Genomic DNA, 14,551 nt, shown 5'->3' on the forward strand with positions numbered 1-14,551 from the left:
ATTTCACCAAAGTGCTGAATTAATTTTTCTGTTTGAATGAATTTTACCTTGGAAAGAACATCAGTAGATAATGCAATAGCTTGGTTTCCATTTTCACTACCATAGGATATATCAACTAATTTTAAGTCTTTTGACTGTGGTGTCTCTCCAGACATGTCAAATTGACTTAGTTCAGTTTTAAGGTCAACTGATCCACCTAAAATGAGACCAGTCACGTTCACTTTGTGGAAGTAAACAGCTATCTAGCAGTCTCAGCTACTATCTGAATACAGATTCAGATATTCTACTTCCAGACCAGACCTTACATGTATGGATTGCTCGGCTGTAAGTGCTCAGTGTCCCTCTTCTGTGCCCAATATCAGTCAGGTCTTGGTCTACGCAGAGGTACTGCTTCTGTTCTGGGCAAGGTACACCTATCTGCTTGCCATGCTGCTTAATGCTCTTTGATCTCCTGCTCCAACTAGGCAGTATGATCCCAATTCCAAGCTTTACACTGAAGGCTTTATGCTGAATTTTGTACCTCACCACTTAGTTTGGAAGGAGGATGCTGATAATTTAACCCCTAAAATTCATGCATAGACTGGCCCCTACTTACCATTTCGATTTTCCTTTATACTTTCCTTTTCTTGCTTTAACTACAGATCTACATATTTGTTATTAATTTTTTCTTTTATTATAGCGGTAAGAGAGATTTGTGCTTCTGCTCAGTCTTCCGTTTTGACCCTAAAAGTAGAAAATAGCTTTAAATCCAACTACAAAAAGCTTATTTACTTATTTACTTATTACTTATTTCTTATTTAATAAGGTTAGTGGACAGTGGATAATCTTTGACTTGGGGTGAAAAAATCTAAAAGTTTTAAAAATAAAACAACTGAATTATGTCTCTAAAACAGACCGTGATCAACCTCTGTATGACTGTCCTATGTGTGGGCTCATCTGTACAAATTACCCTATTCTCCAGGAACACGTTGACTTACATTTGGAAGAAAGCAGCTTTGGACACGGTATGTTGATATGTTTAAAAATAAGAATCTCTTGACTTAATTTCTGCTTCCTATTTATATCTAAGTTTTAGAGTAGTAGTAAAGAGGGAAAAAAGCATACTGGTTAAAAATAAATTTGTCCCTTTAAAGAATTATAATATAACTTCAGCTTCTTTTTAGAAGTTGTTTCACAGAAAAGTTGTATAGAATGAACTACTGTGGGCAGTAACCAAACTAGTGGTTTTGTCCCCAGAGTTTTTCCCAGAACACAAATATTCAGAAGGCAATGAAATTGTACAATTTAAGAAATCTGTCTGATGAAGTTGAGGCCATTCTTTCAGCAGCTAGAAATAACTAGATTTAGCATCAGGTCAGCAAAAGTTGTTGTTGAACCAGGAAGCTGCCATATGGCACATACGATTTTTAAAGAATATACGAACTGTATGATTTAAATGTTTTTCAAGTTCATTTCCATTTTGTCCAGTTTCTTATATTAACCGCTTATTAATTTTGTAAGTGACTCTGTACAGTTTTTTTCTCTGTCCCTTACGTTTTTGAATAGTGGCATTGATAAGGTAATCCTTATAGTGCCTTAGAAGAGGAAAGATTCTATGAGTTTCAGAATCCCAATGAAAAAAATATAAAGTAGACTCTAAGAGAAACCAATTGTGTTCTACTGGCACTTAAGGTACCTACTGTTCTTAAGGTACATTGATATCTCCTGTTAATTCAGGGGCCTTCAGTATCCAGTATTAATGATCCTAATACCAGTCCATGATCTTCATGAGTAATAGCCCTTGTTCACTCAGTCTAATCCCAAAATGGGAATCACTGGATCAAAGATGGAATAGTCCTCTTCGCCAGTGATTCTCTGCTAACTACTGTGGGAAAATACCCCTCTGAAGCTGAATGTCTGATAATTCTTTTGTTTATAATAGGCTTTGTATGGGCACATAAATTATTCTGTAAGCCCAGGGTAAATACTGAAAGATATGGCCTGAGTAAATCACTATAGATAGTGTCAGTAGTATGCTAAAAATCAGTTGTAATTTGTTTATCCTCAGTAGTTGGAAGTGGGGACCAAATAGGAAGATCTAGTAGAGACTGGGAGATTTGAAAGAAAAGAAAGAATACTCAAATACATAATTCAAATATCAAATTGGAAGTCAGGGAGTACCAGATCCTGTCCAGAAGCCACTGACTAATGGATCTGTGGGATACTGGGTAGAGAGGAAACAGGGCAATATGTTGCAAAGTTGTACCAGACTTTGTTTGTGACCAGACTGTAATTAAGCTGTACTTTGCAAACATATTTTGATGCTCTTCATTATTTTCTTTTCTGCCCCAGTTTATTTTAAAAGCTAGTCTTCCTTATTTATGTTAATAGGGAGCACCAATGAAGAATATTACTTAATTTTTCTAAGTTCTAGTTTCCTTAGGAGATAATACGTAACTTCCTAAGGGTGTCATGAGGATCAAATGAGACAATTAATGAAAAATGCTTGTCACAGCCTGCCTGTTCAGTGTATATTAGTGATTTAAGTGGAGGTTTTACCCTTACAGAAGCTGTTCAAGTTCTGCTAGAAACGGTATTTCCATGACATCATAGTCATGAGTGAATATCAAAATAATAGCATTTACTCCATTTAAAAGATATGAGTTAAACATATAATAAGTGAGATTTAAATTCAGTAATTACCTTATTCTAAACATTAAAAATATCTATTAGGCATAGACAGAGTCCAGTGTTCTAGAGATCTAGAGTTGGCTCACCAGCTTCAACAAGAAGAAGACAGAAAGAGGAGATCTGAGGAATCACGACAAGAAATGGGAGAATTTCAGAAGCTGCAGGTATGAAGATTAATAACAATCGTAGTATTTTGGTTTGGTAGAGTTCTTATTTTTCAAACATGCTGTCGAGACTACAGCCCATTATTTTCGTCATTGTTGATACACAAATCAACTCTTTTTACATATACAGTTTATAGTTCATAACAGCTACCACTTATAATTACTCATTCTGGTCATGTACTGGGATAAGCACTTCACATATAGTACCTTAAGATCTTCACAGCAACTCCCTAAATGACAGATGAGGAAGCAGAGACAGAGTGCTTATGTAGCTAGTAACTTGTTCAGGTTCAGGCTATATTAAATGGTAAAGCCTGGATTCAAACCTATCTATGTTAAAATGATAGGGCAGATTAGGAAACAAAGAATTTAAGTGTTTATATAGATACTTAAAAGAGAAATTTAGAATTAATATCTCTTGTCTGAGTGTTAAATTCTTTTAGTGATTTAAAAAGAGCCATGTTTAATGGAAAATCTATTTTTGATGACATTTGAGATTTTATCTTGGGTTGATGTTGGTATGTGCCAAACTAAACTGGCAGCATCTAATATATTTTTAATGCATGTACTTTTTTTTTTTAAAGATTTTATTTATTTATTCGACAGACAAAGATCACAAGTAGGCAGAGAGGCAGGCAGAGAGAGGAGGAAGCAGTGAGCCAAAAGCAAGGCTTTAACCCACTGAGCCACCCAGGCGCCCCAATGCATGTACATTTTTAATAGATTATTTCTATTTTTTCAGTCCTAATTTTCTGTGAACTATTACCTGTGCTAATAACGCTCCGAGTTTCTAATTACTCTTTTTCTGTGTGCTAATAGGATAATGTTTGAAAATAAAGGGTTTGTGATTGAATAGGTTTGAAAGTATTCAGTTAAACACGTTTGTATACTGCAAGATTTTTCAAAACCTTTAATATACTAATGTGCATTGTACATATCATAATTTTCTCAGACTCACTTCTGAGTTTTTCTGTTCAGATATGTCACACATGACCATGTAATTCTCTATTTGGAGTATCTAACTTGGGCTGTTTTTCTCCTTAGTGATTCATCTGTTTGCAAAACATTTTCCCACCAAGATTCAGAGGAGGCAAAAAAGTTGGCTTTTCCTAAGTTTTCTTTGTCTTAAATAATTTTGAACATTATAAATACGAAAAGTTTCCAGTATTTAAGTGTGTTTGTTAAGTAATTTCACAAGTTCTTTAGATCTCAAAAACGTTTTCCTTGGAGGCTGTGTTATAATTGGAGATTCTCTATCAGTGTGCAAAAAAAAAAAAAAAAAAGTTAATTTACTATGTAGAATTACTGCCTGAATGAATTGTGGATTAAGTGGATCTTAATAGGCTATCCTGGGAACAAATAATAAGTAGTGACAGGCTTTCTTAAATCAGTGCTATGTTCAGAACTGACCTGCCTTTTTTAGTACCTTTCGTAGGAAGACAGGATTGTCTACTTTTCCTACTACAAAGAAAGCAAATCTCTTGCCCTGGTGGTTTACAGAGAAAGGCTGTTACTAACTGGGGGATTTGTGTATATGTATGTGTGTTATTTATCTTTAATAAAACTCTTAAGAAAAATCTTTAATAAAAATCTCTAATAAAAAATCTTAATCTTGTATGAAAGTCTATAAAGTAGAATGTTTCAAAATATATTTCCAAATAAATAAAATTGTAGTAAGTTTCCATCCTCATTGAAGTTAAGGGACATGAAAAGTAAGTCATTTTTATGTTCAATAGAGACAATATGGCTTAGATAATTCTGGAGGATACAAACAACAGCAACTACGAAATATGGAAATAGAAGTCAATAGGGGAAGAATGCATCCATCTGAATTTCACAGAAGAAAAGCTGACATGATGGAATCGCTAGCTATTGGTATTGATGATGGAAAAACAAAAACTTCTGGTGAGTACTTAAACATCAAAATCATTATTTTAGTATTTCATATAACAGTGAAGTAATAATCCTGATTTTTTGAATTTGCTTAACTTTAATAGTCCATAGTTTATATACTTTTAGGTAAGACTGTTCAAATAATTTTTTTAAAAATGTCTTTTTGAAACTCTTGTACTTTTATATTTTTATTAAATAATCCACTTAAAAATAATTTACTTTTATATTGTGTTCATTTACTTGACATTTGAAAATGGGCCTTTTAGAAGTTTTGAGTGTTTGAGTGTTTACTATGTTGAGTGTTTACTATGTTTGAGATCAATGCTGTGTGATAGAAGTATAAGATACACACACACACACACACTAACCAAATATATATATATATATTTTTTAATTCCTGTAGTCATATTAGGAAAAGTGATGAAGTAAAATTAATTTTAATATGTTAAACCCCATGTGTCCATAATATTATTGTTTCAATATATAATCAGTATTAAAAACTATTAATGAAATATTTTGCAGTCTTTGTACATTTTTCAAAATTCGATATGTATTTTACACTTTACAGAGTATTTATATTTGGATAAGTCACATCTCAGATGTTCAATAGTCATACTTAGATAGTGGCTACTATATTGTTTTAGTATAGTTTTAGACACTAAGACCTTTATATAAACTGCATCATTTAACTTGCAAAACAGACACTCACTTGTATACTGTTACATTTTTCTGGATTAGTTAATTGTGATTTAGATAGATTAAATTACTTTCCCACTGTAACCACATAGCTACTTACTGGCCCAGCTAGTACTCACAATCAAATCTGCCTTCCTACAAAGAATGCCTTTTCCCTGATATTTTTTAAGGTATTCTTTTAATGTACACTAGTATAGTAAAAAAAAATTTATATGGAAACAGCTTTGTTCCTACCAAAGAGGTTCCTAATCTTACTGTTTTAAAGCTGTAAACCTTTCATCTGTATTTTAAATCCCATGTGCATCCCTTTCTGATTCTAATCCCTCCTCACCCACATGGAGAACCGATATCCTTAATTTGGTATTTACCAGTCTCATATATATTTTAATGCTTTTACCATATATGTAGGTGTCCATAAAAATGTGTAATATCTTAATGTATTTAAACTATGTGTAATTGGTATACATCTGTTCCTACTTGGTCTCCTCAGATATGTTGATTCTTATAGCTGTACTTCATTTTGACTCTGATATCCTTTGTTAGAATTATACACAACTTATTTACCTGTTTTCATGTTAACAAACATTTAGGTTGTTTCCAATTTCTTACTCTTACAAATTATAAACAGGTTTTCTTTTAGTCCTTAACGCCCATTATCCATTTACCCCATCCCCCATCCACCTCCCCTCCAGCAACCCTCAGTTTACTCCCTTTTCTCAAGAGGTCTTTTTTAAGAGTTTTTCTATAATGCAACCAGAACTGGAAATACAAGGTTAAAGGGCATGTATATCTCTAACTTTGTTAAAGTTACTGCAGAATTGTTTTCCAAAATGATCATAATCTAATTTGCATCATTGTATTCTCACTCACACTTTGTATGGTGACACTTTTTAATTTTTGCCACTCATTTTTGAAATGACAGTACCTAATGTGCATTTTCCTCACTAACCCCTGAGTTAGTTTCTTCAGTAAATAACCTATTCTCTTTTTTTGCCCTCTACTGAGTTGTCTTTTTCATCTTGATTTATAGGAGTTCCTTCAGTATTTAGGACACTAATTCTTTGTTGATTATCTGAAATTAGAATATCTTCTTCAACATCTATAATTTGCCTTTAAATTTTATGTATGGTATCTTTAATTAGTTTTAAATTTGAATATAATCAAATTTCTGTCTTTGTCTTTATTTATATCTTGTCTTGGTCAAGGAAATCCCCCAACTTTGAGGTCACAAACCTATCTCTTTATATTTTCTTTAAACATTTATACTTTGCTTTTCATATTTGTACTTTTAATTCACTTGGAATTTATTAGTACATATGTATGTATGAGAAAGAATGAGAAAGAGAAGGTGTGGATTTGATTTTCCCTCTTATTTATAACAGTACTTAATAAGGTCTTATTGCTTATACATCTCAAGCAATAAGAAAGGAAAGTGACTCTGTACTTTCCCCACTTATCTGTAATTCCCTGTGCCATGTATTTTCATATCCAGTAGTCTTTCTGAAGGCCATCTTTATATTTCTTCAAAGGTCTCTGTGTAAAAAGGTTTCTGTGGGATAGGACATTCCAGACGATCTGGAATACGATTCTTTAGGGTATACAAGAAGAAAATACTAGAGTTTCTATTTGTTTTTGATTTATGTCACTCTTTAATTTCTGTTTGTGCATATGTTTTAGAATTATTGTAGAATGTAGTAGAGTATGTATAGTTGTTATAATATTGATATATCTGTAGGGGGTTAAAGAATACTGCTCTGTTATATACTATGTCCTTTTTGTAAACTGCTTTGAAATTCAATTATTATGTGGCAAAGATTTTTATTTTTGTGAGTTATACAAATATTAATTAAGCAGCTATTAGTTAAAGCTATTATTTCTTTTCAACAATAGATTATAATTTAACAAAAGATATTGGAAAATATCTAAAAAGGTTTAGGGACTAAGGATAAAAAATTTTATTATAAAGAAATTTTTCTTTTATTATATATTATATATATACAATTATATAATTATATATAATTATATATGTATTACATAATTATATAATGTGGTTGCTAAGACCATGTTACTTAGACAGCGAGGCACCATTGTGCTAGTATAAGTAATACACTAGTGTTAGGAAAACTTGCATAGTGGTAACAAGACATGAACTAAGGTTATAACAGTAAAAAGATAAAGAAGATGGAATTGACAGGATTTAGATGGGGCACTTGAGGAAGAGACTAATATTAGAAATATATGAGACAGCCATAAAAGATGATAGCTTATCCTTCTAAATCTTCTAAGTCTCTTCTTTATTTTAGGAATTATTGAAGCACTTTATAGATATTATCAGAATGCTGCTACAGATGTGAGGCGCGTTTGGCTTTCCACAGGGGTGGATCACTTTCATTCATCTTTTGGTGACAAAGGTTGGGGTTGTGGTTATAGAAATTTCCAGATGCTACTTTCATCATTACTACAAAATGATGCCTATGACGATTGCCTGAAAGGTATGTGAAGTATAATTCTTTTAACTTGTCTGCTTATAAATAGTTGACCCTTGGAGAACATGAGTGTGCACTGCATATACATGGATTTTTTTAGTCTAATATTATAAATGTATTTTCCTTATAATTTTTTTCTTTTTCTTTTTTCTAGTTTTATTATAAGAATACAGTTTATAATATATATAACATATAAAATACGTGTTAATCAACTCTTCATTTTTTATTTGTTGGTAAGGCTCCCCGTCAACAGTAGGTTATTAGTAGTGAAGTTTTTGGGGGAGCAAAAAGTTATATGCAGATTTTTGACTCTGCAGGCAATTAGTGTCCCTAACCTTTGTATTGTTCAAGGATCAACTGTACATATAATATGGAATGAAGTAATATATAGTACTTCAGTAACTGTCATGTAATGTGTTTGCTTGTATAATTATAGGTATGTCAATTCCTTGCATTCCAAAAATTCAGTCTATGATTGAAGATGCATGGAAGGAAGGTTTTGATCCTCAGGGTGCCTCTCAACTTAATAACAGGTTACAGGGAACGAAGGCCTGGATCGGAGCATGTGAAGTATACACACTCCTGACCTCCCTAAGGGTAAAGTAGGTACCTGAAAACCCACATTAAGGTTATTGTCATATATGGGAAGTTTTCTATGTTGTTTTTTTCTTTTATCAAAGGATAGTTAAAAAATAAAATTTAAGTGGCACTGAAAGGCTTATGCTAAAAACCAGTTCAGTCCCTATCTCATGTTCTTCTCTATTTGCAAGTCTGATTTCTCAGAGGCAGCTGTTAATTCCACTGTTTCTGAATAATGTGCTTTCAGGGTTTTCTTTCTTTTCTTTTTTTGGTTTATTAGTTTTAGACATTGTTAACACTTCCCTCACGTTTCCCACCTGTGTTCACCCTCAGTCCTTGTAATTTGGTTAAATCTCACTTTTTATTTGCTTAAGTCAGAGTTTACATCATGACTGTATTAATATTATTCATTGCTAATTTTATTTACTTTCCCGAAAAGCTTTTACAATTTTTCCTTGAGTTAAGAACTGTCTTTTCTTTTCCTTTTTACTCTTTGACTACATCATGGTCTCAAACTTTTCACAACCTCCACTTATGTATTCTGAGGCACTCCTATTGTGGACACTTCTTCCTTGAAGCCCTCTCTTGTCTTTGCTCTGGTCTCCTAAATCCCCTTCAGAGCTGTAACCATGTGTCATTTCTTCATTTTTTTCTTGAAGTGGAGCCTGGACTTTTTTCTGGATTCCATGTCTATCTTTTTTGGATTGTTCTCCTGCTTAAGTACATCTTTCCTCCTCTCTCTCTGCCTGCCTCTCTGCCTGCTTGTGATCTCTTTTAATTAATCTCTCTCAAATAAATAAATACAATCTTAAAAAAAAAAAAGAGAAAGTTTGCCTTTAAGCTTCATGACTCTGTTTTCCTTTATATTTGTTTTATATCATTTTTATCATATTAATTGATTAGGTTCAGAGTTAAAACTATTTCTTAACTTTTAAATAGGTAAACTTTGGGGGTGCTTGGGTGGCTCAGTTGGTTAAGTGTCCAACTCTGGATTTCAGCTCAGGTCATGACCTTACAGTTGTGAGATTGAGCCCCACATGGGGCTCCCTATTCAGTGTGGAGTCTCAGCTTGAGATTCTCTCTCTCTTCTGCCCCTCCACCTTCCTCCACTTGTGCTCTCTTTCTCAAAATAAATCTTTAAAAGAAAACAAATAGGAAAACCTTGTTTAATAATTTTCTTGAATCATTTATTTATTTATTTATTTATTTATTTTTAAGAGATTTTATTTATTTATTTGACAGATAGAGATCATAAGTAGGCAGAGAGGCAGGCAGAAAGAGAGGAGGAAGCAGGCTCCCCGCCGAGCAGAGAGCCCGATGCCGGACTCGATCCCAGAACCCTGAGATCATGACCTGAGCCGAAGGCAGAGGCTTAACCCACTGAGCCACCCAGGTGCCCCTTCTTGAATTATTTAAATCAAAAGGACTTTTAATGTGTTCTAACTTTACTATTTCTTTTCTTTTTGCCAGTCTGTTCACATTTTCACAATACATCTATATATCATATACTGAGTTTTCAAATAATGTTTAAGGAAAGGATAATATCTGTCTAAAATGCCTGGTAATATCCAGCTTTTTCTGTTGGTGCTTAAAACAGTTTAATTTTTTAGAAAAGCCTCTTTAATACTGTGCTCTGAATTTGTTTACTACTTGTTTAAATGTCTGTCTTTCACTTTCTGAGTTATATTTGTAGGGTACTATTCAGATTCTAAATCTTAATATACAGTCAACTAAATCTTAATATACAGTCAATTTCTAACCTGAAAGGTACCTGCTATTTTAAAAATTTATTCAGAAGTTCATTTCAGTGTTTAAAACTCAGTAGTAGGGACACCTGGGTGGCTCAGTTGGTTGGATGTCTGCCTTCGGCTTAGCTAATGATCCCTCAGTCTAGGGATCGAGTCCCACATTGGGCTCCTTGCTCAGCAGGGAGCCTGCTTCTCCCTCTGCCTGCTGTTCCACCTGCTAGTGTGCAGCTCGCTCTCTCTCTTGCTCTTTGACAAATGAATAAAATATTTTTAAAAAATTAAAATTAAAAAAAAAACTCAATAGTAATCAATTGAAAGTTAGCCTCAACACTAAACTTGCTGAGGCTAAGGATAGCAACCATTATAATTTTAGTGTATTGGGAGACTTTATTTGTCAAGAGAGACAAGGAAGGACAGGATATCTGTCCTATCCTTTAAAGTGAAAGAAAAACTTTTTAATTGCTCTTGCTTATAACTGAGCTTTTATTTTTTTTTTTTTAAGATTTTATTTCTTTATGAGAGAGAAAGAGCATACACGCACAGGTTGGGGGAAGGGCAGAGGGAGAGAGAGAATCTTAAGCAGACTCCTTACTCAGCAGGGAGCCTGACATGGAGCTTGATCCCAGAACCCTGAGAGCATGACCTGAGCAGAAATCAAGTGTTAGAATGCTAATTCACAGAGCCACCCAGGCGCCCCTTGCTCATACCTGACCTTTTAAAAATAGTTGCTAAAAACTCTCAATAGTGCTTCCGGTTAAAATAATTTTATTTATTCCAGGTTGACTTCCTCTTGTGGAAGGAATACCACTGTAGTCTAGTGCCAAGTAGCGGATAGATAGATGTATGGATGGAAGTCCATACAGGGTTTTTTGAGATCTTTGTAGGTATTCTTTTCTTGTCTGTTTATTGGAATTTGTGAGAGCCAACAGGAAAAATACTCAGGATATTTTGGATAGATATGAATGGCTATTGTGGAATTAAAATTAGAATTCAGCTTCTAATTGATCATCAGGTTTAGAGAATTTAGAATGAAAGTTTGTCTGACATTACATGTAGATGACTTTTAAAAACCAAGTATGGTCCTTATTTATTATTCATGGGGATTCTATGTATCAGAAAATGTAACTTTTAGATCAATGATCAGTCTTATTTTGAAATTATTTAAATAATTATTTCATCATAAAATGACATTTTTCTGGATACATAATGGAACTTACATTTATTTTCTTCTTAAGAAAATACTGTTGAGATAAAATTAGTTCTGAATTAAAATTTCTTTGTATTTGATGACTCCATTGGTGAAAGTTTTAAAAACTCTTCTACAAACAGTCCATTTTGTTAATTTTTTTATAGGTGCCACATAGTTGATTTTCATAAGTCAACTGGTCCTTTGGGTACACATCCTCGTTTATTTGAATGGATATTGAACTATTATTCTTCAGACCGAGAAGGGAGTCCAAAAGTAATGTGTACATCTAAACCTCCAATCTATCTTCAGCATCAAGGTTGGTATAACTCATAGATAATAAGGATAGCTTATACCTTTACAGGAAAACTAATTGACTTTTGCTCTTTTCAGACTGAGGTAATAGGAAAGAGGAGAGTATTGTGACATTAGTCTGTTTTTCAGAGCTACATTGTCCTTATGATTGATACCTTCCTGGGTATTGAAGGGTGCTATCCATTTTATTATTTCAGGGCCAACCGGTTCGCTCTTCTGTCTTGTTCATCCCTTACTTTTTTAGGTCTTCACCTAAGACTTCAATGTGGCCTTCCTTGATCTATTTGAAATTCCATCTTGTTATCCACCCCTTACCGCTGGCATTTTCTGTTTCTCTTCCCTGCTTTATTTTTTTGCTTCTAACATAATAATATGCTTATTTATTTACTTTGTTTATATTCCTTCCTTTTAGAGTAAAAACTCCATGAAGGCAGGAATGTTTGTTTTATTTACTTCTGTATAGCTAACTGCTTGGAATAGTACCTGGCACATGGACACTTGATAAATTTTGTTGAATGGATGATTTGAATCAACAGAAATAGGAGAAGTAAATGTTGGGAGTTTCATCATTTAGGAATACAAGCTGTAAAAGTTAAGCCCTTTCCATTGAAATTCTAGTATATATAAATTTACTTTTATTAACCTTTTGGATTCATGAGAGTTTTTGTTCTGGGGTAGGTAATTTTCAAATGCTTTCTTGTGAGATAATTTGGATAAGAAAGGTCAAGGGATTAGGAAAGAAAAACTAAAATAATATGGGACAGTAGATACAGAGTTTTTTGTAATGAAACTTAAGAAAAATTGAGCAAATGAAAACTGAAGGCTAGGAAATAGAACTAAAACTATTGTGTCTTCAGAGAGAGAGTACGTGTTAGAGGGACTGACTATTTCTATTCTAAACACACGTGTGCACATACTGCAGAGAATATATATACTGTATGTGTATGTTCAGTAACATGTCTATATGTATAGCAATAGATAGGACACAGACATATATAGCTGTTTTTGTTTTTGTTTTTTAATTTTTTGATAGGTCATAGTCGCACAGTTGTTGGAATTGAAGAGAGAAAAAACCGAACATTATGTTTACTAATATTTGATCCTGGATGTCCTTCTCGAGAAATGCAGAAACTGTTAAAGCAAGATATGGAGGCTAGCAATCTCAAGCAACTTCGGAAATTTGTGGGAAATTTAAAACATAAGCAATACCAGATAGTGGCAGTAGAGGGTGTCCTTTCTTCAGAGGAGAAAGTTGTAAGTATCTACGTATTTGATTATGTGAAGCTTGAATAAGTTGAACTTACAAGTTTAAGATTAAAGTTAAAAGATTAAAGTTAAAATCAGTGTTACCCCTTTGTATTTCATTCTTCATTATTTTGGTTTTATATCATTTAGTTTCTGGAGTGGACATCTTTAAATTTCAAATGCTACCTAATGACTTTCAAATACTTGACTCGGCTTCATAAAAATGTTTAATCTTATATAATGTAATTGCTAATGCCAGGCAAATGATGAAAAATGACAACATATGTGGTAAGAAAGCCTAACTCAATCCCAGGAGACCTAATGCATATTGGTCTTAATAATTATGGTTTATGAAGTATGATTCTAATAATTATTGTGGCTCTATCTTACACATCTGCAGTTACTGGATAACAACACAGTTCTAGAATTTAACTTCATACAGTTGCCTCTTTATCCTTTACAGTTAAGTGGTGACTGGTACATTCAGAAGAATTTCTAGGTATAGAAAACCCTCCACTTGGTATAAACTGAAGTTATGTAATGTCATATCAATTCTAGAAAATACAGTTCTCAGTATCTTAAGAAATTTCCCTACCAGACTACTCCACATGATCTGTTTCCCTCTGAGAAGAAAAGAGTGGATTAGAGAGGAGTGTTTATGAAAAGTAATAGGATTACAAGAAAAAGCACTAAAATTACTTGAAATGAGAGAGGGAACTAGAGTTCATCTTTTCAGCCTTATAACTTGTACTATAAAGGTAAAGATTGTTTCAGAAGTTCTTCAGTTAATTAAATCTTAAAGGTTTCTTTGTTGTGACATAAATGCCAAAATCACATTCATTTTTGCACCCTATCATTACTTTGGCTGCATAAAGTTAAAGAGTAATTTTATTTATTTATTTATTTATTTATTACTTTTAAAAAGACATATTTTTATTTTATTTTTTAAAAGATTTTATTTTTTCAAGAGAGCATGTGTATAAGCAGGGGAGAGAGAGGAAGAAGTAAAGTAGGCTCCCTGTTGGGCAGGGAGCCCCAAGTAGGGCATGATCCCAGGATCCTGGGATCATGACCCAAGTGAAAGGCTGTTGCTTAACTGACTGAGCTGCCCAGGTGCCCCTATATTTTTATTTTATTTTATTTTATTTTATTTTTAAAGATTTTATTTATTTATTTGTCAAAGAGAGGGCACAAGCCAGAGGAGCGGCAAGCAGAGGGAGAAGCAGGCTCCCCGCTGAGCAAGGAGGCTACCCAGAACCCTGAGATCATCCATGACCTGTGCCAAAGGCACAGGCTTAACCAACTGAGCCACCCAAGCGTCCCTGTATTTTTATTGTAATTCCAGTGTTGTTAACATCCAATATTATATTGGTTTCAGGTATACCATGTAGTGATTCAGCAATTCTATTCATTACTCAGTTAAGTGTACTCTTATCCCCTTCACCTAGTTCACCCATCCCTGAACCCACCTCCCCTCTGGTAGCTGTCTGTTCTCTATAATTAAGAGTCTGCTTTTGTTTGTTAGAGATTAGTTTTAGTAAGTTATAAATGTTCATCAGCAGAGCATAG

At 33.5% G+C, this 14,551-nt stretch overlaps 1 protein-coding gene across 4 annotated transcripts in view; it reads left to right on the forward strand.

Annotated features, from left to right (window-relative positions):
* ZUP1 (zinc finger containing ubiquitin peptidase 1) overlaps window positions 1-14,551 on the forward strand; it is a 34,168-nt gene that overhangs the window by 9,132 nt on the left and 10,485 nt on the right. For all 4 annotated transcript variants that reach the window (XR_006604111.1, XM_045071104.1, XM_045071103.1 and 1 more), the window contains exons 3-9: window positions 894-1,004; window positions 2,713-2,834; window positions 4,571-4,739; window positions 7,727-7,915; window positions 8,346-8,511; window positions 11,590-11,741; window positions 12,771-12,991. Coding sequence is in view for 3 of the 4 variants with exons in the window: in XM_045071104.1 (XP_044927039.1) it covers window positions 894-1,004; window positions 2,713-2,834; window positions 4,571-4,739; window positions 7,727-7,915; window positions 8,346-8,511; window positions 11,590-11,741; window positions 12,771-12,991 (1,130 nt within the window). In the remaining variant the exon portion in view is untranslated. The remainder of the gene's footprint in view (window positions 1-893; window positions 1,005-2,712; window positions 2,835-4,570; window positions 4,740-7,726; window positions 7,916-8,345; window positions 8,512-11,589; window positions 11,742-12,770; window positions 12,992-14,551) is intronic.

This window comes from Mustela putorius, unplaced genomic scaffold (genome assembly GCF_011764305.1).
Source record: "Mustela putorius furo isolate JIRA1106 unplaced genomic scaffold, ASM1176430v1.1 tig00003983_pilon_pilon_pilon, whole genome shotgun sequence".
NCBI lineage: Eukaryota > Metazoa > Chordata > Mammalia > Carnivora > Mustelidae > Mustela > Mustela putorius.